Below are 24256 nucleotides of genomic sequence, written 5' to 3' on the forward strand. Positions count from 1 at the left end.
GGTTCCCAGGAAAACCAGCCGTATTTAACACAGCGCATACAGCGCATACCACTGACACACAAGCCCCGCAGCTCCTAATTCCTCAGCTATTGCTCAGCAGTGAGTCAGAAGCTCAGGCTCGGCGGTGACTCACGCAGGGCCCCGAAATGCCACTGAGCTTCCAGGGTTTAGAAAATCTGAGTGGGAAGGGGAAGGCAATGTGTGTGTGGCTGGCTGCGTGTGGGCGAGGCGGGCGGCTGGAGGGTACCCGTGTGCTCCAGTTACAGCTGCTGATCTGCAGCCTCTTCTACTGGAGGTTACAGCACGCTAAGTGCTGAGAAGGCATTTTGCTTATGTATTTTGTCTTCTTTTCCACCCTCCTTGCAGCACACGCGTGTGCACCTCGATTTAATTCTTAAGAAGATTTTGCTGCTTGAGATGTAACATCTCAAGAGGAGGTAGCTGTCAGCTGAAGCCCTTCTCTGGGTGCATGAAAAGCTTAGCTTCTCACAATGAGTACTGACTGAAACTTGCACTGAAGGAGGCAGACACCTTCCATGAGAGGTAACTAATCTCTGTTGTAACTTGGTTTCTGAACAGTAATGAGCAAGGCACTCACACCATGCTTCTCACAAGAGGTCTCTACGGGCAGCATTAATCCTAATCAGTTTTGCTTGTCTGAATACAAGACACCAGCTCTGAGATATGCTTTAGGATCAGTCAGGCACCTCTATCAGGTGAACCACAGCCCCTGAAACTCAGCTTAGAAGGGGAGAAAGTGCCCTCCAGAGACGTCTTTCTCTGTTGGCTCAAGAAGTTGGTACCTGGCTTGGACTAGCCAGCCACTTCTTGGTGGCTTAGCAGCAGCTCACGGTCTGAGAAGCATTTTATCCTATATTGGGTTTCAAAATATCATTCATTCATTGTCTTCCATTACACAAAATGTTATTACATTGCATTGGCAATTTGACGCATGAACTGGTGATAGTCTGTCTTGAGATAAAGAGATTATATCACTTTCCTTTTGTTCGTTCCAGATTTGTTCCCATAACACTTGGATACTCACTGCTCTGAACCCTTATGATATCTGCTAATCAGGTGCAAAAGGAGAGGAGGGTATCTAATAGCTGTTTGTGGCTATGCTTTCATTCAAGCTCAGTTTCAGTGAAATAGCCACTACTGCACAATACGAACAAACACCCCACCCACACACTTTTTCTAGATACATGATATATCCCATGGAAATATTTTGGTTTTAGCAGGTCTTCAGATTTTAGAGATGATCTGTAATTTGTGTATGCACTTTGAACTTGGTGTGCCTCTCTATTTTTTTTCCTGCTACTCCCTATACTGTTGTCTGTAGTGATGCTGGGATACAGACATAGTTACACATCTATTTAGACGTGATTTGGACATGAAATTACTTTGACATCAGGTTGCTTTGTAAGATTCCAGGGGAGTTTCTCCTTGCTGCAGTCCTTGCTGCTTGCAGATCTCTCTGTGCCGTGATGAATTGCCTCTGCTCAGCCCTGGAGCATGAGCTTGTTCATCAGCATTACATGTGCCACGAGGTGATAACGGTGGAAGTCTGAGCTCCCTCAGGACAGACTTTTGGCTCACTGCATCCTTCCCTCATATAACCAACACAAATTAGTTTATTTTGAAATTTCATTATAGCGCCAATCAGACATTTTGCACAATGCACCATTACAATGAACTAGGCTTGTCCCAAGCAGTAGATGGCAATTGATAAAGCATTAACTCTCCCATGTGGCATTTTCCATGGGTTGAAAATGCCTTTGCAAGCTTCCTACACTTCTGCATGGCGCTTGCCTGTGCTGGCAGCCTTTGCACATTACAGCTAGAAATTATGGCTGTTCTTATTTTGCCTACTCATTTGTACACCCTCATTGCAATGTCTAAACCCCCCACTGTGGCTTAAAGAAGGTCTGTTTGCCAAAAAACACCCTTGTCTCTGTTTGGTACGGTGTTACAATTGCTGTTTTCTCTCCCTACTTCAGAAAAAATAATAATAATAATAACTCTCTGTGATCTGACAGACCAGCTCTGGCAGTTGGTGCTGCAAAAGTTCAGATGTTACCAGAGCCAGCTGTCCGCCCCCTTGCCAAAAAATAATTTCCCAGAGCAGAGTCAGCAGAAGCGAACACACGCCCAGTGCCCAGCAGATTCAGTGCAAAGCCCAGCTTCAGCTGGAACTTGTCTGGCCACAAATTTTCAATGATAGCCAACAGTTCTGATTAGAAAATGATCACATTCATTAAAATTCCTTCACTCGAGACCTGCGGCTGGATCATGCATGCAGACTGTATGACATAAAGTATGTTGTGTAAACTCTTATCACCTTCCTCTCAGCAGAATATTATTTCTCAGCAGACTATCTAAATTAGTTGGCTTTTACTACTTTAAGATCTCCTGCTCACCTGTTAAATGGCCTTTTTAAGTGTTAATTTCCTATTTTTGGCCTTTCTTGTCTCTGTAGTAAATATGCATTTTGAAGTGCAAGAACTCCAGAAAAATGCTTTGTGTCTGGAACAAAATAATCAAGTCAGTGATATAAGTCTGTTAAACTTCTAGCATAAACAAGAGGAACACTGATCTCAAAAGAGCAAAGTGATTTATATCAGTCAAAAATATAGGCCTGCTGACTTCAAAAATGTTTGTCCTCATTTATTTTAATAGGCATAAGGGACTCAAAGTCTCCTAAAATTAGACCCAAAGGCTTTTTGGAGGATTATCTCTGAGGTTACAGAACTGACTGAAGACTTGATGGAAAGATAAAATTTTTGCAAACCTTTGTGTTGCCAAAAAAGGTGTTTAATGAGAAAACCAGCAACGTTTTCTGCTTTAGCTATATAAATAGCATGGTTTTATGGTCCATGATTTCTGAAAGTTGATGCTTTTTACTTTTATCACTGCTCCGGACACTGCAAAACATGTATGAGGACATTATGCACAGTTTTGTCAAGTGGCAGGATGACAGCATAGAGACCGAGAGCACTGCTCCAGGTGCAGCAGCGTGCCAGTGGCCAGCTCCAGCTGTGCTTATCGGCGCTGCCGCTGACCTTTCAAGCCACTTCTCACTCTCGATTTGTTTGCTCTCTTTATCAGCCCTGAGCCTTGCCAATACAGCTCTAAGAGAAGTCTGTAGCGTGGAACGGGATGCACAGAAGTGCAGGAAGAGGTTGCTGCCCTCTGTGACCTGGTTATCTGTCGGAAAGTCAGTGCAGTCACTTTCCCCTTGCCACAGAGCTTAAAGAAAGCATACTTTCCGATACAGATAATTTTACTAGGATGTGGTGGTTGCAGTTCCCATTATAGCTACTGACTGTTAATTACAGAGCTAATATAATTATACTGCAGCCAGCTGAGTTAGAGTGAATTTCTAAAAGCACCTTGTGCCGTACAGACACCGGTTACTGAGAGCCTGAGAAATCTCAAACAGATGAATTTTCCACTCCTTACTCTTACTACAGCTCACATTGGAGGCTCGTCTGTTAAGGAAGACACTCACTGGGACCGGGGTGAGTATAGCGTCATACATAAATATAGCACTTGGAAAACGCTCCACCTGACATTCATACAGCTTGTCTTCTAGGAATGAGATTCAAAACTGAGGGGATGACAACTGCCCGGTCATGGAGAGAAGGGTGAATATATGCTCTGTGCACAGGCATGCAGCTTTCTTCAGGGTGTTTGCTCTTTTGTGGTATCCAGGTTTACTTGGCTTTGCAGGTATTTTCATAATGGTCATTATATGGATTTCCTTTTTCTCTTTTTTCAGTATTCAAAAATAGCAGTCTTTAAAACTCACCTTTTCACACGTCTAAGTAAAATGGTAAAAATTACTTTGGCTAAGAAGGTGATGAATACATTTATGAAGTATAAATTACCATCCTTCATTAAAAACTTGTCACCCTGTTTTGTCCTTTCATCATATAGACATGTGCTGCCCTAAAGATGCAGCCGTGTCAGAACTTGACTTAATTCAACTGATAAAGCCAAGTGTTAATTGCAGTCCCGTGCAATCAAAAAAGACTTTTCAGGAACACATTATGCTTACATTTGTGGCAGCAAGTCATTCATTGCCAAACTCTTCTGCAAATACTGTTGTGGTGGTAAACATTTTACTGGCTTAAAGCCAGAAGGGAAGGTTAAAACTCTTGTTATCATGAACTTGCTGCACATCAGCTGCACGCGACGTGCTCCCATGCCATGGCAGATGTGAGGTGCTCAGAAGTGGGTTAACCCAATGGTCTGTATGCTGGCCTCAGTCAGGTTCAAGGTAATTAGGATTGCTGTAGCATATTTTCACTTGTAATTAAGCTGCCTCAAACTGCTTTCACAGCAGCAGTGAGTGAGGATGTGCATGGGTGGATCATCTGGCATAGTAATTTTACCCCTCAGTAACTTGTATAACAGTTTTTGTTCGTGTGCCTGAGTCTTTGATCACCTTCTTGACTTCTCTTATATCACAAGGTGTTATCAAGACATCTCATCATTTCTGCGGGCTGCAAAGTCTCACTCAGCATCTTTTTAATGAATTCATATTGTTAATGCAATCTTTCAATGGCACAGAATTTTCTTGCAAAAGTAAGGGTTCAGATCAGACTTGTGGCATGTTACTAGACGGAAGGTCAGTTGGGCTTCTTCAGATGACAGACTGACTTCTAAAGAAAAAGATTATGCACCTACTCTCAAAAGCAGTACCGTTATGGTAAAACTAAAAATGTACTCTTGTACTGTATTGAGGACTATTTTTGCATTAAAAATGACTGCAATTTTTAGCTGGAGAGCATTCTATGCAATTGAACTCTATTCTTCCATTGAAGCTAATTGTGAAACCTTCATAGGGGAGAAAGCTCCAAACCTATGCTTTAAAAAAGTAAACAACAGTTTACTTTTGAAATAAAACAAAATATATGTGCTTATGTTTCACTATAAATTGATTCTGTTTAATAGATCAAGATGCCAAACACTGTGTTTTCTTTGCTGTACTGCTCCTTTCTCTTCAGGTATTTAGGTATTGAGAACCATGCATGTACACTATAGAGTTAATGGAATGCTTAGGACATCAGTAATAAGATGGCAGGAAAAGGGAAAAAATCAACCCAGCATTTATATTAGACAGGACAGAATTTATTGACTGAAGTGTGTTATTTCATTTCATGCTCATTTTTCATTTTAAGAGGTATAAGTGTAAACCACCATCATTATCATCTAAAACTAGCCAAAGCCAGGAAAGATGTCCAAAGGTCTGATTAAAGCTTTAATTGCACAACTACAGATGGTTTTTGTCCTGATGTTAGAGAAATCTCTCAGTGCTGAAGAATAACATCATGAGAAGCATATGTCAGGGAAATAAACTATGACAAAGGGAGACCAGTGATAGACGACCAAGTGAACGCGATACTGACAGCCAAGACATATGGATCCAGTTCCCAGCTCCATCACTGTCTGAGTAAGTGGCCGTGAACAAGAACACTCTGCGTGTCCCTCCATCCCTCCATCTGTAATGATATCAAGGTAGCACAAGGGCGTTCACCATGTTTATATTCAAAAAAAAAAAAAAAAAAAAAAAAAGACTGAAATTTGCTGCATTGGACAAGCTGCGGTAACAGAGATTTTTAAGACCAGAGAGGATTGTTATCCCATTGCAGGGACCTGCTACTTCATGGTGTCATGGGATCATCTGTGGCTTTTGGTCAGTAACCTGACATCTTGTATTTGCTAGAGGTGAACAGAAGGGTTCCGGGGCTGTTGTACATGGAGCAGACTTGTGAATCCTTGTGGATTAAGCATCAAGTATACAATTGCTTGTAGCTGGGAAAGGCTGGCATGACGATCCTTGTGGTGACTTCATACCCCGTGGTCTGACACAGTCAGACCCTGTGTATGCCATATAAACTGAGCCCATAACTTCTAAAGCACATGTATTTTACAATATAAGCATTACACTACAGATACTCTCTCTGTGTATGCATAGATACACATTCTATTTAGCAGTATGAAAAAGAAGAACAGGCCAAATGCCATAGCAGATGAAGATGATGTTTCCTTATAAATGGGGAACTTACCATAGCTGTGGTTCTGACTCCAGATTCGTCCATTGCACTTTCATTTCTTCTTGTCTCTCTTTGTTGTACAGAAGGGTCCCAATCAAAATTCATGGCCCCTGTTGCAGTAAGCTTTCTTGTGTCGTGATGAATTTAAATGAACAGTCGGCACAAATGGGTAGCATATCTGCAAAATTTAATAAACCAGGAGACACACAGCTGCACAATGCCCAGAATTGTCAGGGTATGTGATTTGAAAAACACTACAATGGAAGTTTATAACTGCAGCTCAATTCATTTCCTGAGAGGAAAGATAATGCTGCAGGAGAATAGACACTATAAGGTCCCTCTTTATGTGGCAGGGATTCATTTGCTAGTAAGTTTATTTCATTGGTGTTCTCTTAGATGCCAAACTGCTAAATGCAAGGCCACAGCACAAAGAGGTTTTTTTAATTACTGGAGGAATAAATTAGCTCTTATAACATGCTTTGAAACTTCAACTGCATTCTGTAACAACCAGCAAATCCCCAAGTGTATATAGAATCCCATTCTACAAACCATTGTTTCCTTCCTGCTGCTGAAAAATAGCTTAAATAAAATCCTAAGAGTCCAATGTGGAATATAAGTGTGCATTTCATTGCTTTTATAGCTTTTTTTGTAACATTCTTTCTAGTTTTTTTAATCAAGAATTTAACCTTTGCTTCGATCAAATTTGCATTCATGAAAGGCTTGCATGTTATACAAAGTGCATTCATGTGCATCTGACAGCACTCTGCATCTGTGGATATAAAGAATCGCAATCAGATTCTTTCTTTTGCAGTGCCAGGCAAATTTTGGAAACCCAGCATTTGTAATTGTTTCTCACTGAGATGCAAAAAGCCATTTGAAGGCTACTGTCAACCAATAGGAGGTAAAAATGAGAAGTCCCTTGGCAAGGGAATGCTCAGTGTTTGTACAGCAGTAGGGAGACAATTAATGGCTGCAGAGAAAATCTTATTTTTACTTTTAGAAATGCACAATACTCCAAGAGGCAGAGAAGACAGAATTTTAAAATTAAGAAAATAAAGATATATGTGAACGAGTCCAAACAGCTGCAACAGTCAAAAGCATATACACGCATACGTACATCTGCTTTTCTTGTGTGGCAGTGTATGTGTGTACAAGGCTAAATACACAAAATGCTGTGAGCTCGCTAAAAAAAAACCTTTCTAAAAACGATGCCCTATATCCTCAGTGGTCAACAGTGGGAGACCTTACATGAAGCCATTTCTGTAGCCCATTTAGAATTGAGATACTAAGGTACAGCCCTTCCCTCACATCCCATCTCATGCTTTTTTTATAGCTGGTTATGGAAGTGGAGTGTGGGAATTCCCACATTTGTCTTTTGACCTACTGTGTAGCCCAGGACAAGTGATGTCTCCATTTTCCTGCCCACATTTGTCCCTCTTGCACAATAGACCATAAACTTTTACTGAGGAGGTACTGTGCAAGGCCCCTGAGATATCTCCAGGCACTCTTCAAGTCAAGACAATAATTCAGCCAATCCAGGATCAAGAAAAGAAACCAGGCTTCTCTTCTGACAGTTCACACGCAGCTTTATGATTTTGTCATGACTGTTGATCCAGCACTGATGGGAAGAAGAGAGATGTACAAAGTCCAGATTTACGTGGCAGGGATAAAATGAGCCCCCAGCCAGACGCTGAACAAACTTCTTGGGGAGGTTTCTTAATTTCAGATTGCTGCTTTGGGAAGATGTTGCCTGACAACCTTCCAAACAAGCTATGAAGCCTCTTTATCTTAATGTATTTTGGAACAGTATTAGACAGGAAAAAATGATTTATTTCTGGGAAAATGATGTGAAATCCTTTCAGTCATAATCAGTTCATTCATTTAGCTCACTGTGTGCTAGCTTATGGGCGTTTCTAGCAGAAAAGGTGTTCTGCCCATGTTCATACAAAAAGAAGCTGAGATTCACTAGTTCCGAGAAGGCACGTTAAGGAACATCAAGAAGCAGACTAAAATTCCGGTGGTGATGAGAAAACTGGAGCCCAACCTGATGAGGTGTCACAGTTACCTTCCCTCACTGAGATCCAAATTAAGGAAATGACAATTCCCTACACCATCCTGGAACAGACCAAAGTTGTCAGAATGGCCAGCAGTCCCATGGCGTGGGAAAGACCTTTCAATGTTTTGTTTTCTTCTCCAACAGCTTCCCTGTTTTTTATCAAGCAGGCATGGACATAAATTTATTTTTCAATATTGCTGTCTGCTTTCTGTGGTACTGTGCTGGTGTTTGTGCTTTCACATCTTGTCTTTAATAGGATCTTTATTTTTAAGGATTAGGAAATGCAGGCAATATGATCTGTAGATAAAGAACCATCAATGTACCAGCCTCTTCCCAAACAGGGAGGTGTTATATCTTCAATATTTGCTACAGATAAATAAATTTCAGCAATCAGTTCTGCAGAAGACCCAGTAAAATTTGTTTTTGTTTGGGTTGATCTAAAGATTCTAATTATTTATTTCAGATGAAACTTTTGAACTCTTTTTTTTTTTTTTTTTTTTACAACGCATTAAATGTAGTAAATCAAACTCAAAAGTAAATTCGCACAGTAAAAAATTCTTATCATATCTGTTCTGAGTAAATTACTTTCTTATACTTGATTTTTTAAAATCAAAATCAATTAGTTTGGATTTTAGCTTCACTGATAAACTGGAGCACTTCTGAGGGAATGTAAACATTCTGTTTTGTTTTCACTAGATCATATCCATACTTAATATTTTATGCTTTTAATAACATCCCGTGTTATATACACGTATATATATAATATTTATGTAATATACATAATGTATACTGGCTACATATGTATACACAACATAGCTACAGTATAGTGTATAGAGAGAGAGAGAGACTACATAGATAAAAACTAGTTTGAAATGCCTAACTACCCACAGCTGCTCACAGTCCATGAAGAGGCAAGACACAAAAGTCCTCATGAATTGCTTTATAGTGACTAAGTGCAGCTCCTCCAAAAAGCTTTACTCTCCATCCATACCATGCAGAAAGTCCTACACATTGCCCAGGGACCACAGCATGAAAACAGGGCACCACAGCACCTACCTTGTCAGGGCCACTGCAGCAAACTCCCTGTCTTCTGAAAGGATCTAGCAGCACCTGGATACATCCCCAGGATGCTGGGAAAGGATAACTGTAAAAAGATTTTAGGTCTGCAGAGCCTGTTGCTATGGGTATGTAATCATAGGTAATATCAGAAAGTCACTCTGCCACACTTGTGCCTCCGCTAGATAAAAAGATTTGTTTTTTGAAAATAATTTTCACTTTTTCATATATTTTTGATGCCTCTGCCAGCACAAGGATGTCTGGGGGTTTCACAAGCGCCTGCAACATACCCCAAACCGAAGGGAGGTCCTTGTACCTCAAACAGGTTTGGGTATCTCAGCTCCAGAAACACGAGTGCTAAAAGGGAACAAGGTTGCAGTGCCTTTGTGCTCCTCACATTTTGGGTCTAGTTTTTTTCTTATTATGCACTTTGTTAAGTCTAATGGAGAAAACACAAATCCAGAGGGAGAGGTAACATCACAGGCCGCACCTCCAGCTGTGGTACCTGAGAGTAATTTTAGAAAAATTAATGACTGGGAGATTAAGTAATTTATTTTTAGCAACGAATGGTCATGTCTTTCCACGGGTTGTGGGGTGGTTTGGGTTGGGACCCGGGCTGGATCTGAACCCCCCGCAGCCCAGGGAGGCGAAGGCGCTCCCAGCTTTGGGATCAGAGCCGTGGGGGGCTGGGGGCTCCCTCTGACCCCTAATCACAGGAAAAGCGAAGCGGGGCCGAGCCACCTCCGCTCCTCATGCAGCCGAGGGGCGGGCAGCCCCGCTCTCCCCGGCAGAGGCGGGGCCCAGGCGGGCACCCCCCGTTCCTCCTCCCGCCGGCGGCGGCCGAGCCTTCCCAGGTAGCCGGGGAAGGAGGCGACCGCCGCGGGGTCGAGGCGACATCTCCTTCCTGGGTTTCCTTTCGCTTCGCCGGGGGGACGTCTGCGGGGACCCGTGAGACGCACCTGGGCCGGGCCGGGCTGGGTCGGGCGGCGGAGCCCGCCCCGTAGCCTCGCCCTGCCCGCCCCGGGCTCCGCCGGGTCCCCGCTGTCCCCGTGCCGCAGGTCGCCATGGTGCCGCTGTGCGGCGGCGGGGCCGGAGCCCGCCTGCTGCGGATGGCGGGGGCAGGCCGGAGGCTGCTTCTCCTCAGCGCCGCCCGGGGCAGCGGCAGCCAGGCGGGGGGAAGCCCCTATACCCGCGGCAAGGCCCTGGCTGTCAAAAAGCGAGGCTACGACATCACCAGGAACCCCCACCTCAATAAGGTAGATGCTGTTTGCCTCCCCTCTGCTCCCCCGCTGCCCCGGCCGGCCGGGTGCTGGCGGTGGGGGGCGAGGTGGGGGCTGGAGGAAGGCTCTGGGGGTTGTGAGCTCGGGGGATGGCAACTGGGGTGCAGAGGGATAAAGGGCTTGGGCACGGTGGCTAGAAGCGGTTTCTGGAGTGGGTGGGTGGGTGGGGAAGGTGCTTGGCTTTGGTGGCAGGTGCCTTGACCCAAAGGTACTTCTGTCTGTGGCCGTCCATCCCTGAGGAGCAGCCCTGATCAGAACTGCAGGGAAATGCTGGAGGGAGGTGCGGGGACCTCTCCCAGTGGGTTCAACTCAACACAGAATGGAGATGGTTTTGTAAGTGGTCGCCTTCTGGGTTGGCATTTACTTTGTCCTTCACAGCCGGTCACCTTGCTTCTCTTCACCCGCTGCTCCATCCAGCCGTGGTAGCGCTGGAAGAGCCCAGGTAGGTCAGAAGTGCCATCAGTCAGGAGCAAAAGCTGCTTGTTTCCAACTCATGGTGAGCTAATGGAGCAGGAAAAAACATGTCCTCTCCTAAAAATCCAATACCAACCTAGGACATTTTGATATACTGTGTGGTTAGTAGTGGAATTGACCTCTTCATCTTAAGACAAGCATATTTGGTTGTTCTGGTAAAGCTTCTCTTTCAATGCATATCCACAGCAGTAAATTTCAGAGGAAATCATCCTCAGAACTGCTGAACCTATTCATCGGGTTTTGTTTGTTCGTTTTTAATAAAAATAAAAGTTTTAGGAGAAGAGTGTTCAATAAAGTCTGTAAACTGTATAAAATGAGACCCTGTAATTTAGCCTCATACTACTTTCCTATCCCTTTCCATAACTTAACCACCCCAAAAATCTGGATGTGAATTTTGGAATTATAAAAATATATAACTGAAGAAGGTTGGCCTTCCAGTTACTTGTGTTAATGTTGCTAGAAATAAATTCAGATATGTCAGGTTATCTTAGAAATATGCACATATTAAAGATGGTGTTGATAGCTGACGGGGCTGTAACTACTTCTCTGCCTCCTGCGTCATCTTCTGGACTGTAGGCTGTTAGGATCACAGCTTTATGTAACATGGGACACACAGAGCTCCTGTCTCCTAGTGCCATTGCAGCATTCATTGAGGTGCACCCGTAAGGTCAGTGTCGCAGGATGTTACTGAATATGGAACAGTTTTGTAGGCAATCTGTTCCGAATCATACAGTGAATGTCTGTAAGACTGAAGAGAAGAGGAATTGTCAACTATCATCTTAATGCTGATGAATTACTATTGCTTATGTGGTTCAGAGAGGTTTTTCTTCAGCATCTGGCTTGTTCTCTTGGGTGTTCAGTGATGGTTATGGGATAACATCGCTAATGTTTCTAGTAGCATTACATACAACAACATGAACTGAAAAATTAATACTTTGACCTTTGCTCAGTGTAATGCAGTAATCACGCATAACTGGTTGAATCTATCACGTTTCTTAAGCTGACTTGGCTTCCGCAAAAAGAGATTTTGAATGTCGCATTTGGTGCTTTTCTGAAGGTTTTTTCCCCTATCAGTGAAAGAATTTTTCTTTAACTCAAATTTTGGCCTATGTGAAGAGAGGAAAACAAAACTGCTTCTGTTGGAGGCAAGATATATTCTAGTGTGCCATGCTTAATTGGCCATGAGAAATCTCCCAGCTGGTCTCCAGCCTGGATGTTTGCTGTTTATGTTACGTTCCTATGTCAGTACAGGCCTTACAATCATCAGTATGTCATCCCGAGAACATCCACGTGAGGAAAGAAAGGCTGACAGCAGTGGTAAGAGATAAGGACTGCCAGTTTATGCACCTAGGTAACTAGTTGCTGGTAAACGTTCAGCTTGTTCTCAGAGCTTCAAACGGGTTTCAGTTTGTTGTTCTTTACAGTTAGTTGCAGTAGCTAAGGGATGAACTGTGTTCAGCTGAAATGGGATATTTCAGGCAGCTCGTATGTGGTCAAGGTGTGGTTGATGGCCCTTCATTCTGCCTTGCCACAGTACTGTAAATCAGAATTAGGGATCTTGATAGGTTTTCAGCTGTTGTAATCTCATCACATAGCAGTTACTGTTTACATCTCTAGTAGCATTGCCATTTTTCTGAAGTAGATCTTGCTTTTATCTAGGTTTTTATCTTATTGAAGGCTTTTGTGTGGGGCATAGTCCTCACATCTCTCCAAGAACCTCTGAAATGGTGTTTGTGGTTTTTTATTTTTTAAGTAAGGCATGGGGCAGCAAGTGCTTTGCTCCTTTATTCAACACACTGGCTATTTTATAGCTTCTGGGTGAAGTTTGAAGAGTCAGTCTAAAGCAATGAAGTATGTGTTGATTTACTGAATAAAGTTGACTGTGTCCCTTCAGCAGAATCACATATAGTCTGAGGTTATTGATTCAACTCTTTGCTTGATTACTAGGTCAGAACTGCTTTGTACAAGCCTTTCAAACTTAGAAGTCACAGCTGCCAGGTCCTCTCTAATACCCTAAGCCTTACTAAAAAGCAAGCTGTCTTCTGAGATGCTCATCTGTTTTCCAAATCTGCCTGAGAAGAAAAAAAAAGATAGGAAAAACTGGTGATGGACATAAGAAATTTGCACTTGTTTCTTTTCTTTGGTCATTGCTTACTCTGTGGGGTTAGCTGGATTTTGTGATGTAAGGGTGCCAGCACCATAGTAAGCATGGATTATGAATGAGTTGCCTCCAGGTCTTAAATTATTTGTCCAGTCTGTGTATTGCATCGTGTATAAGAGCTTGCTTAACTATGAGATTTTGGAGTAAATTTAGAGGAAAAACTGATTTGCAGTTAAGATGAGACTGGGTCCCATCTCTGAGACTTGGCTCAATTATCATTTATGTCTCCAACTTCCTGTGACGCTGGGGAAGTCATGAGCAAGGAAATCTTGTAGCTTAAATCCTCTGGCAGTAGGAAGAACTTTGAAGACAGAATTGGCTATGCTTCATCTATGCCGTGCGTGAGCATTCTGCATGTTTCTGTACAATTCCAACACTGCTCTTCCTTGTGTTTTGAAGCATTACAACCCCTGTCTGACCCAAGGGCAGGGCTTAGGAATTGTCAGTGTTCTTCTCAAGGGGTGTTTGTGGACCTAAAAGGCAATAGCAGTTGTCCTCAGCTGACAAAAAAAGTCACAGAAATAATAGAAGGAAGAGCTTGTCACATGTATTTATGAAGCACTTCATAAAGTAGTTCCTCTTTTCCTGAGGCACATCCTACCCACTTTCTTCAAATTGCCTCATGGTTGGTACAGTCATGACAATGCTGTCTCCTCTCTGCACTGTCTGCTCACAGTTCTTAGCATCTGTGCAGTTGTGTTCATCCTGGACATGCTGTTCGTGACTCCCCACTTCGGCCAGGGACTCTGTCACATCCATGTGCCCTCTGTGTGTTTTAACAAACACAGACTGAGGTGAGGTGTAAACTCATCACATGGACAATTCGCAGTTTGACTACGGACCTGTAGGGACTCAAAAACTTACCTTGTCAAAAATTGACTGTAATTTTGTCCATGACATCAGACTGCCGCAGGTTCTTCACTGTTCGCTTGGAAGGTTGAGGGCACTTCACCTGTTTTCCTAGAAGTCCTAGCTTTGGGATAAGTCATGCCTCTTGGGAGAGCTCACATCACAAACAGATGCCAATCTAGAGGGCAGTTAGTTCTCAAAGTTGCAGGACGTTGCTGCGTTTCAAGGGCTGAGATAACAGATAATACACTACATTTTTCTGAAAGCTGCAGCGCAGAGATGAGAATGTGGGGCCTTCTGTATACATCTGGACAGCACCTTGTACTTCCTCGGTGCACACACTTGATTTCATGAAATGTGTTATAATGAATTATCAGAACAAAAATACCAGTCTGCATCTGTAAAAATTAAACTTTTCAACTAACTGCTGTGGGCTGCTGCAGCAGGTTTGGAATTTACTGCTGCACACAGCATTACAATGCAGAAGGTTGGGTTGTCCTTCGGCTTTGTGGGGATCAGAATTAAGCTAATGGAGGGTTCTTTGAACACGGTGTCAGTGATTTGCCGTAGCAGCTGAGACAAAATGATAGTCTTGCACGTGGCTGTACCCAGCAACTGTGATGAAACCAGCCTAGAAGTAGCTGGATTAGTCGAGTGATTGCATTTAAACAAACTTAGTAATGAGCACGAGCGCAGTGCCTCTGAAATGGGAGTTGGCAAGATTCAATCAAGGCAGGATTCTGCTTTCAAATGATTAAATCTCTGATGTAAGCCCACACGGTTGGTTATGTTCTTACAACTAGATTCTCCTGTTGGCTAGCTGTGGGCCTCTATAGACATTTAACCACTGGGGAGGGCACAGGGGTTTTTGGTGGCTGTGTGACCCCCAGCGCTTGTTAACTTAACATCTGTTCGTGTTTTGCAGTGTAAGAGTATGAGATGAGCAGAGTCTGGAGGCTGTCCTCTTAGCTTGTCAGGAATCTACTGCTACTTAGAGGACACTGGACAAGCTAATTAAAAGAAAAGCCCCACTGAGGGCTATTAAATACATTGAAACCACACCTGGCTTAGAGAGTCTCCAAATGGAAAATAATGGAAGGATGGGAATGTGCAGGGGAAAAGTGTCCAATTTGCCTGCACTGTTTACTCGTGGTAAGGTTTATGTGTACTGTTGTAGACAGGATGCTCACGGAGGTGAACTGACCTGCTAGGGCTCTCTGGTTTCTAGCAACAGCAAACAAGCCACATTCACGGCCAAACCCTGCAGCACATGGGTCACTCCAAACCCAAGCTAGGCCCCAACTGAGAAACAGCTCTGTGGCAAATGCTGCTCCAACCCCGCTCTGCTCTGGAGCTGCAACAGAAGTGAGCTGGAGCAGCCGCAGTGTGCACCTTCAGTAATGTCCTGGGCAGAGAGGCTGTTCTCATGTTTGCTCTTGCTCTTTCGTTCATCAGGTACATCTCCATCGACTTCAAGAGAAGTGAACTCTGAAGAGATAAGCTTTGCTCCCGTTTTTTGGCATACATGTTATTCTGGAAATGTGACAGCTTAGATTTTGGGCCTTCATCCTGGTGTGAGGAGTTTTGTTGGTTGGTTGCTGTTACTGCCAAGCAATATTTATTTGGAAGTATCTTTTGGCAATGACATTTCATATAAAGGCAACTCGGCCTGGTCAGCAAACTACACCCAAACTACATCTGTTGTTGGTGCTTCTGGTGTTGGCGGCAGCCTACAACAGTCCCTTTGCTTGCCCAGCTTGGAGTCCAGTCCCTTTCCCTGATCATTCCCAAACCAGGAGGCCATCTGCCTTCCTGTCCCCCTGCCTAATCCCTTGCCAAGAGTCGCTCTCTGCTTTGGCAGCCCGATGTGGCTTCGGGAGCAGAGCTCATGTGGGAAGGCTTGGAAGCGCTGAGGAAGGCTGCTGCCAAGATGAGAGGGGTGCTGGTGCAGCCCCTGCCCCTTCCAGTGCTGTAGCTGCCCTGTAGCACCTCGGGGCTTGTTTTGCCTTCACCACTTATAAATGTCATGAGGGGTCTTGGACGTATCGGTCAGACAGCTTTTATAGGTGCTGGGGCTATGCTCATAGCCACCATAAGGTATTAACAGAGAGAAAATGGGACTCGGACCAAAATACTTGTTTCTGTCTTCTGAGCAGTTTCTATCATAAAAATGCCTTTAAAATTGCCTTTAAGCTGTGGAATGTCATGAGTTTGGCAGCTGCCTGTGTTGGTTTCTCTTTATCATATCCTTTCTCTAAGAGAAGCCTTAATCCTTACACCAGCCATGGCTTGGAGTAGGGGCAGAGCCAAGTTTGAGCGTAGTTCTTGTTTGATAGGGTGCACTAAGCTTTTTTGGCTCTGGAGTAAGAATTACCTTGAAGCAACACAAGCTGTTTGGTCAATACTATGAAAATTGATGTCGATGCAGTTAAAAGGGATCCGGGGCTGAATGGTACAGCTTGTTCAGCATTCCTGTTTATTGCATCTAGTGGAATGTGTGGCAACCAACCAGTTGATTACTTTGGAAACCCTGTGGATATTGAAGGTAAGACAGCATATTATCTGTGGGTCCTGTAAACATTTCACTCCGCTAACCTCAGCAGGCTTCAAACCTTGCCCCACATAAGTAGCAGGATGTTATATGGCCTTGATGTTAGCAATTGGGTGCTGCAGTGCTAGAGATGAGTTACTGGTGCTGGTCAGAATGGGTGCTGATGTGGCTAAAGCTGCTGAAAGGCAGTGCTAACTTGCAAGATGAAGCAAAGAGCAAAATTTTGTGAGCTGCTTTTGATTTGAGATGGATTTGCCATGCAGTTGGTCACTAACAGAGATGGGTCTCAGCAATTTTGTAGTGTTTCGTGGCAGAGTTTGACCTCTGTGTGGTTATTTTTTATGTATTTGTTTATTTATTGTGAGTCTTAGATCTGGCTAAACAAAAAAAATGCACCTAGGGCAAATACAATTTGATTTGGTTTTGGATAAAAAGCCCATAAAGTGAATTAATCTTTAGCTTCTATAGCAGCCACCTCCCGAGGAACACTCAACCTGCTGTTACTGGCACGAGTTCAGAGTGGAGAAAGGAAAGGTGGGGCCTTTAAAGAAGAAACAAACCAACCCAGCAATTTTGCAAGATTGAGAGGTGGAAACTGGTCAGTGACTTCTCTGGTCTGATTGGAAACCTGGTGGTGTGATGAACTGGGTGGTTGGGATTCAGAGGCTTGGGTCTCAGTCCACAAGGTCCCTTCTGCTAGGGAGAAGTGTCCCCTAGCTGGTGGGACCTCGTGTTCTGAAAGTCGTTTACACTAATGCCAACTTTCTTACAGTTTTACTTTAGCAGGAATGGCACATGGATTTCAATTCCTTTACTACCAAGTATTAACTGAGAGTGATATAAAAAGTGCAGCTTTGCCCCAGTTTTACCGCTTGAATTCTACTGGTGATTAGTGAGTGTCAAAAATGGGTTTTGTTAGGCTTACGGTGGGCTTAGATATGCAAACTCATTTTATAAATTTACCGGATGACTTCAGCTGGGTAGTTTGACCCTTAATCTTCTCTGTCTAATCACCATATTACACCTTGTTTCTGTTCTGTGCTTCATCGGCTGGCACAATCAAGTGCAGTCTGCAATTTCTTTAAATCGGCAGAAATTCTGTAGCTTTTGTGTGGCATGTAACAGGGCATAATAATTACAAATGGTACTGTATATTTTGAAACTTAGAGCACAATAAATGGAATTCACTACAATAAAAAGTAGTTTTTTCAGATTAATGCACAATAGTAATCTTCTTGCTGTAGCCTATTTATCCCCTCGCGCTTCCCTCCATAAATAATTATTAGTTTTCATGGCAGCTGTAGAACCCTGAAGTTGATTAAACATTTTTTTCTCTTTAATAAGAAAATAGACTGGAACACGAGTCGTCTTTCTATTCACTAGACACGCTCTGCTGAGGGGCTTGTGCTGCAGTGCTGTTGTGGTATGTTTAAGGTGACTATAGATGTGCCTTATGCTTACAGAGAAAGACTTGAGCTCCATCGATGTACCTGAGAGCCCAGTTTGGTCCCACTGTGAGTGTTGACCTTCAGTCTGTGAGCTTGCAACAAGCAATTGCACTTATTGATACCTGTAGCCCGGGGAAGTTGTGGCTCCTTGTAGAATTTCGGTTCCTCTGGGTCTTAGGGGTGGTTTTCTTTCCTTGACTTCCTATCGGTGATGCTGGTTTGCCTTCCTGAACCTCCCCACATGCACTCAGACTTGCCTGGCTGTTGGGAAGGGCTGTGCAAACCTCTGCTGTCGGCAGCTCTCCTGTGCTTTCAGGGTTTTACTTGGTCTTCAGTTCCAAGAGTGCCCGTACAGACAGCATCCAAGCATTTCGAGCACCAAGCGAGTGGTGTGCAGGAGTACAGATTGTCCTGTTTCGTGTTGGTTTTGTTCATTTGGTTTTAATCAAGGGTGCAGGGAGCTAAGAGGCAAATGGTTATTTTAACTATCCTGAGGGTTCTGGATCCAGAGATCCAGAGACAAAACCTAGGAGACAAGTCAGGTTGAAAAACTGAAGTGTTTGCTTTGTCTTTTGTTTTCCCTCTGACTGCTACTTAATTTTCTGACTTTTTCTCACTGACTTATCAGACCTGCTATCAAACATTGGGCAGCCCATTGTAATTGTAACTCAAATAAATTATTTTGGGACAGACTTAGCTTTAGAGCCATTGTGAGCGGATCAGACGTGTCTTGATTCTTGGGGGAGAATAAACACTGTTCTGGAATTCTATCTCTTTATAGCGGACTCAGCACAACAGCAAACTTCACTACTTCCAGCTCATAATGTGCTCCAGCAGAGATGATGAGCATGCTTTTAATTTTTAACCTCCTCTTTGAGGCCCGCTTGCTATCTGTCTCCCCAAACAATGTGACATTTTGATAAACGACATATATTGTCAGCCTAATACAATATCTCTCTTTTATTATTTTTTTTAAATGGCAAAGCTTTTTATAGTTCTGAAGCTGCCAAACACAAAGCACAGACATAAACTTTGCAGACTGTGGTTCTTACAAAGAAAATAACACCGACACAGAAGTTTTCTGCATATGAAAGTTTTCTGCTTCGCTTCCCTTTGCAGTTCTTGTTTGTACATCGATCCTTTTTTAACATGTGCCATGGAACCAAAACAGATTTTCAGTGAATTTTTGTATTCTATAAAGATTAGCTCCACATCTCAGAGAAAAATTTTTCTCTGTGCATCCAGCTTATAAAGTGATAAGTCTGTTTTGTAATCTGTCCATATGGATTAACTCTGTTCAGCCTCATAAAACATGTAGTTAACCTTACTGTGTTTCTCAACAGAGGAAGGAATTAGTTATTTCAAGTACAGCAGTGTTATGTTCTCCTGGACAGGACATCTTGAACTTTAACTCTTTGGCCTGGCTAATGGATTTGTCACTTCCCCATGTGGTTAAGTTCATTGTGGAAACTATTAAACTCTGTTTAATCTTCATTTGAAGGGTTTGATGTTAAACCTATGGGTAATTTTGGCTATGATTAGTTGCAAATGAGCACATGCATTATACGTGCCAAATCCTGTAATTTCTGTAAGTGTCCAGATTATTAGTTTCTGTTGTCAGGCTGCTCTAAGCATGTAGGCAGGGCAGGGGCTGGAGGGAGAGATGATGTACTTTATAACTGGTTTAGATGGGGGAGAAAAAGGTAAAACCAGGGATTTTCATGTTCACAGCCTTTTTTCTAGGAACTCAATTTTTTCTTATCCCCAACTACATCAGTTGATCCAATTTAAAAAACAAGCAAGCAAGAACCACTTCAACTTCCCCCAGTGAGCCATTTCCTACCCTTCAGGTAATTAGATGAGTTCATCTTGCCATTTTTTCCACAGCTAATTTCTGGCATAAAACAACCTCTTCTGTAAATCAGATCCCCAGATCACAGTTACTGGAGGGGCAAGGACATTCTCTTCCTTTATGTTATACAGGGGGTTATAAATAAAAATGTAATCTAAAAAGGTATCATTGGTACATTGGTTTAGATTTTTTTGTTTGTTTGTTTTAAACAGATGCTCTTTCAATGCAAAAAAAAATACCATGGCTGAGAGGGTGAACAATTTGACTAGTGTGATGTGCACAAAGGCTGAATTCCAGCAGAGACTCCTGTAGGGAAGAGAAAAGAGCTGTACAACAGTTGTAGGATCATAAAAACCACTTATCCTTCTGCCAGAATTGTTTAGGTGGTTTCTGGGTGAGAGACAGAGTTTGTGCAAGGGGACCTGAAAATGTGTGAAGTGAGCAGGACGTTGAAAAGAGGAATTGAAAAGTCATCTCTCTTGCCCTAGTGCCAGGCAGAGGGCTTGGCAGGCTGGGTGACGGTACCAGAAAGCAATGATTAGATCCAACCATTTGCTCCAGGTAGGTGCATCCACAGAAAACTTCCAAGCATATGATGATCCCAATGCAGATGGCTTGCATTCTGCAGTATCTGCTACTTCATACTCACTAGGGAATTTGCTTACATTGGCGTCTTATAAGCTTCTCAAGTACACCATGTTCAAACATAAATTCAGTTGCTCAAAGAATAATAAAAGTTGTTTTTTTTTCCCCCCTTAAGTTTGGAGGATTTTCAGTGCACATACCACTGGGGCTTGTTTCTCATTTCACACATGCAATAGATTCCTCTTAGGCTTGGTAGATTGCCTAGGCTGTAATGTGCAGCAGTATTTATTAGAAGGAGACATGTGTGACATGCCTTTCACTTCATGTGCTGATGCCAGCAGCTTTTTACTGGCTTATGTCTGGGGAAAAAAATGCCTGCTGCAGCACAGAGGTATCCCTGAACACTGCTGTTTGGTTTTTAAAGGCAACATAGGCTTAAGACATTGGGAGAATTTCCACTGATTTCTGTCAAATTTGCATTGAGCCTTGCTTAAATTTAGGAACAACCAACTGCACCTTTCAAGATGTGAGACTGTTTGATCACTTAAGGATAAGATTAGAGATAGTGTTGTGTGAAATTTCACCATCTTGCTCTGTTAATAGATAGTAACTAAAATGGAAATGTAAAAAATTGTGCTTACTAATTGCTTAAGCCAAAATCTCAAAGAAAAAAAAAAGAATTTGCCAATATAATCAATTTCTGCTGATACAGAATCACTGAAGGCTTCAGCTGATTCCATAATTATGTGCCCCAAAAAATCAAAAGTACTTTGTGGTGCTCCTTATCTTAGCCTAATCTGTCCAAGCTGCATCTTCCTTCTGAGCTTTGGGACAACCAACTTGAAGTGCTGCCTTTCCAATGCCAAAATCTGTCCTCTGGCACGCAGGCAAGAGCTGGACTGGATGAAAGATATGTGTTCTACGTGAGATCCCATGGAGAGCTTGAGGCTGCCCTGCACAGCTTTGTAGCTGCTTCATAAAACGCACAAAAGTGCTTCTGAATTATGACCTTGCAAGTGGACACTGGTTAGGAGTAACTGGGATTATGAAACCCGAATGAATGCGTGACTGGTGCTGAAACTGGGCCACACTCCCTAAAGGCAAGTAGGTATTTTGGGTTTAGCATGTTGTATCTTCAAATAGAGTTAACGAAATCATTTGTCATATAAATAGAAAAGAAGTGATGCAAAGGTGCTGGAAAGCAGCAGCAAGACTCTGGCTGCTGCTGGAAAATACCTCTGGCGTTGGGCACTTATTAAAAGCTAATTGTATTTTAAAGATAAGCTTTAATGGATTTGGCAGTGAGAGTGCAAATGTAATCAGATCTTGTTGTTTTGTACAAGTGCCTTTCAGGTTTCTGTGCAAGGTCAAACGTCCTATTGACTGGCAGCTGAACTGCTTTGCTTGTAGGAATGTAACTGAGATTTGGTGGAGTTGCAAAATGAGTTTCCCACTGCAGTCAAATACACAAGTATACAAGAATCCAGCAGTTTCACTTCCTGCAAAGCTGAAAACCCCTGTAGCATTTATTAGGATTTCCAGCAGGGAAAAAGGGATATTAATGTTGTTTGACTTACAGAATCATAATATTTGCACTGCAATTTGTAACGCAGGGCAAAAAGTTTTCAATTAGTATTTCCTGAGGAACAGCAAATTCAGTGAAGTGGGTGCTTTTAACTTTTTATTTTTGTCAGAGAATAAATAAAGCTGTTCACAGGACCTTAAGTGTTCTGCAGTGCTGGAGCAGGGAAGAGCAGTGAGTGGGATTACAGATGGGAAGCAACGAACAGCTGAAACCTTCCTCAATGTCGTTGTTTGGCATCATCATTATTTAATCTCTGAACTGTGGCGCTGGATCAAGTGCGCCTGGGGGAGGCTCAAACCTCAGTCTTGTTGATAAAATAGTCACTTGGTCAGTTCAGTGCTGGTTTTAATTTTCCTAGCGTTAGGAAATCGCACTGAAGGTCTGGGTTACTTGCAGTGAACCCTGCTACGGGGCACTAGCCAGATCTACTTTAAGTCCAGGGAGCCTCTTCCCTTTCAGGTTCTTAGTAATTTCAATTTTTTAATAATTTCAAACTATGGGAAATCCTTTATGGCTTTTAAAGTGAAGATTAAAACTTAATTTTGAGATAGTATGGCTTTTTCCTATCCAGGACAGTCTGAAGAGCCGTGCATGTGAGAGCTTCCAGAGCCGTGGTGTGCGTACAGCAGTGGGATCATCGGGATGAGTGGTACCTGGGAGGTGGGGTCTCTGCAGTGCATATTCTGGGTGAGGTGCCTCACACTCCTGTCCCTTGACTAAGGAGAACCTGAGGTGATCAGTTCACCACAGACACCTGCGCTGTAGGTATCCTGAGATAGCCAAGATGAATTCAAGCTGTGAACATGCACATATTGGATAAAGTAATGGAGCTTTGTGCCAGAGCTGCTACTCTGTCGCTGATACCTGAGGTACCCTGGCAAATAATTTCACCTCTATGCTTGAGTGCACCCGTCTCCTGCCCAGAGCATTGCCGTGCAGACCTGCTTTGTGTGGCTTTGTGTGGAAGGCTGGCTTCATCCGCCTGTTTGCAGAACCTTGTGGGCAACAGGATACCAAAGGACAAAGAAGTGGTGCAACAGAATGAGCAGGTGGTCTGTTTGAACCGGTTTCGTTGTGTTGCCTGCTTTGGTCCAGGCCTTACTCAAAAGAGATGGAGAGAGGGACAGAGAGGAAAGAGCAAAGCAGGGAACAGAAGGGGGGTACAGGAGCTCCCTTCTGTGAGAGGAGGAGGCTTGTGTAGGGATTAGGTGGCAAGGTTTTGGTAGCAGGGGTGCTGCAGGGGTGGCCTCTGTGAGGAATCCAGAAGCTGCCCCATGTCAGATAAGAGCCAGTAGGATGTGGCCTGCAGGAGGCTGCGGCCCATGGAGAGCCTCCACAGGAGCAGGCCCCGGGCCAGAGCTGCAGCCCGTGGAGAGGAGCCCACACAGGAGCAGGGGTCTGGAGGGAGCTGCCGCCCGTGGGGGACCCGTGCTGGAGCAGTTTGCTGGAGCAGCTGGGGAAGGACGGCATCCCATGGGAGGGACCCCACGGGGAGCAGGGGCAGAGAGGGACCGTGAAGGAGTGGTGGAGATGAAGCGTCAAGGACTGACTGCAGAAGATCCTCGTTCAGGTACTGAGTCTTCACAGTTGCTGTAACCAGTGCCCGTTATTTCCAGAGGTTTGGCTCGGTGGATGGAAAATGTTTAATCTGAGCTGTTTGTAAGACTGAGCTAGCTATTGTCCAAGGTTACCACAAAAGCCTCTCTCAATTGGCGTGCTCTAAAATCCCGAAAGCCTGTTGCAGCTCTGCTTCCTGTCAAGTATAAATATGTTTGATACTGTTTATAGACAAATTATCACTGTTAAAACTGGTCTTGAAGCTGTTGTTTACATGTACATATTTGAAGTGCTTATGGGTTCTGTGTGTACTGCCCTATCGAGTGTTTGCCAAAGTCTCCACATTTTTCAGCCTTCTGCAGATTGAGAATTTGGTGTCGATTTCAGGTCAATGAAAATTTGTGTTTTAGTTTGATGTTAAATGATCACTGGTGTTGGTTGCCACTGCCGCGTTTAATTGCACTGATTTCACACTGTCCCGAAGGACTTACTTCAATGTAGCAAACATTTGATAGCTCACTACTTTATCGTAGCGGTTGAGTAACTGGAGGGGACAGGGTGAAGGTTCAGGGAACCAACCAGGGCCCTATGTGGGCCTTGACTGCAGCAAGGATATTTTCTGAAACTAAAGCTTATAAATCTGACACTGTTTCAGATTTTGTTTTATACTACTATGAGGGGATCAGTAGGACAAATGGCACCTTCTAGAATCTTTGTCTTCTTCAAGCTTGGAATGTAGG

The 24256-nt window shown here is 43.4% G+C and overlaps 1 protein-coding gene and 2 long non-coding RNA genes across 8 annotated transcripts in view; 2 read left to right on the forward strand and 1 right to left on the reverse strand.

The window, feature by feature from the left end:
• Positions 1-231: 231 nt before the first annotated feature.
• LOC118168779 lies at positions 232-5441 on the forward strand. 5 transcript variants are annotated; one of them, XR_004751795.1, is made up of 5 exons: positions 232-543; positions 1017-3181; positions 3474-3521; positions 3596-3732; positions 4477-4718. It is a non-coding gene; the product is annotated as an uncharacterized LOC118168779 (long non-coding RNA). The 5 variants fall into 5 exon arrangements; XR_004751792.1 differs by having other exon boundaries at positions 239-543; positions 1017-1077; XR_004751796.1 differs by having other exon boundaries at positions 1017-1077; positions 3109-3732.
• Positions 5442-5701: 260 nt separating this feature from the next.
• On the reverse strand, positions 5702-9642 carry LOC118168787. Of its 2 annotated transcripts, XR_004751800.1 has the most exons (3): positions 9175-9642; positions 7447-7680; positions 5702-6240 (listed from the first exon to the last, which is right to left on the reverse strand). It is a non-coding gene; the product is annotated as an uncharacterized LOC118168787 (long non-coding RNA). The 2 variants fall into 2 exon arrangements; XR_004751798.1 differs by lacking the exon at positions 9175-9642 and having other exon boundaries at positions 7447-8765.
• Positions 9643-9968: 326 nt separating this feature from the next.
• The window catches only part of ME3 (malic enzyme 3), a 121532-nt gene continuing 107244 nt past the window's right edge, over positions 9969-24256 (forward strand). The window contains exons 1-2 of the mRNA XM_035329398.1: positions 9969-10096; positions 10129-10430. Coding sequence (XP_035185289.1) covers positions 10239-10430 — 192 coding nt within the window. The 5' untranslated portion in view covers positions 9969-10096; positions 10129-10238. The remainder of the gene's footprint in view (positions 10097-10128; positions 10431-24256) is intronic.

The sequence above is a fragment of the Oxyura jamaicensis genome, chromosome 1 (genome assembly GCF_011077185.1).
Source record: "Oxyura jamaicensis isolate SHBP4307 breed ruddy duck chromosome 1, BPBGC_Ojam_1.0, whole genome shotgun sequence".
NCBI lineage: Eukaryota > Metazoa > Chordata > Aves > Anseriformes > Anatidae > Oxyura > Oxyura jamaicensis.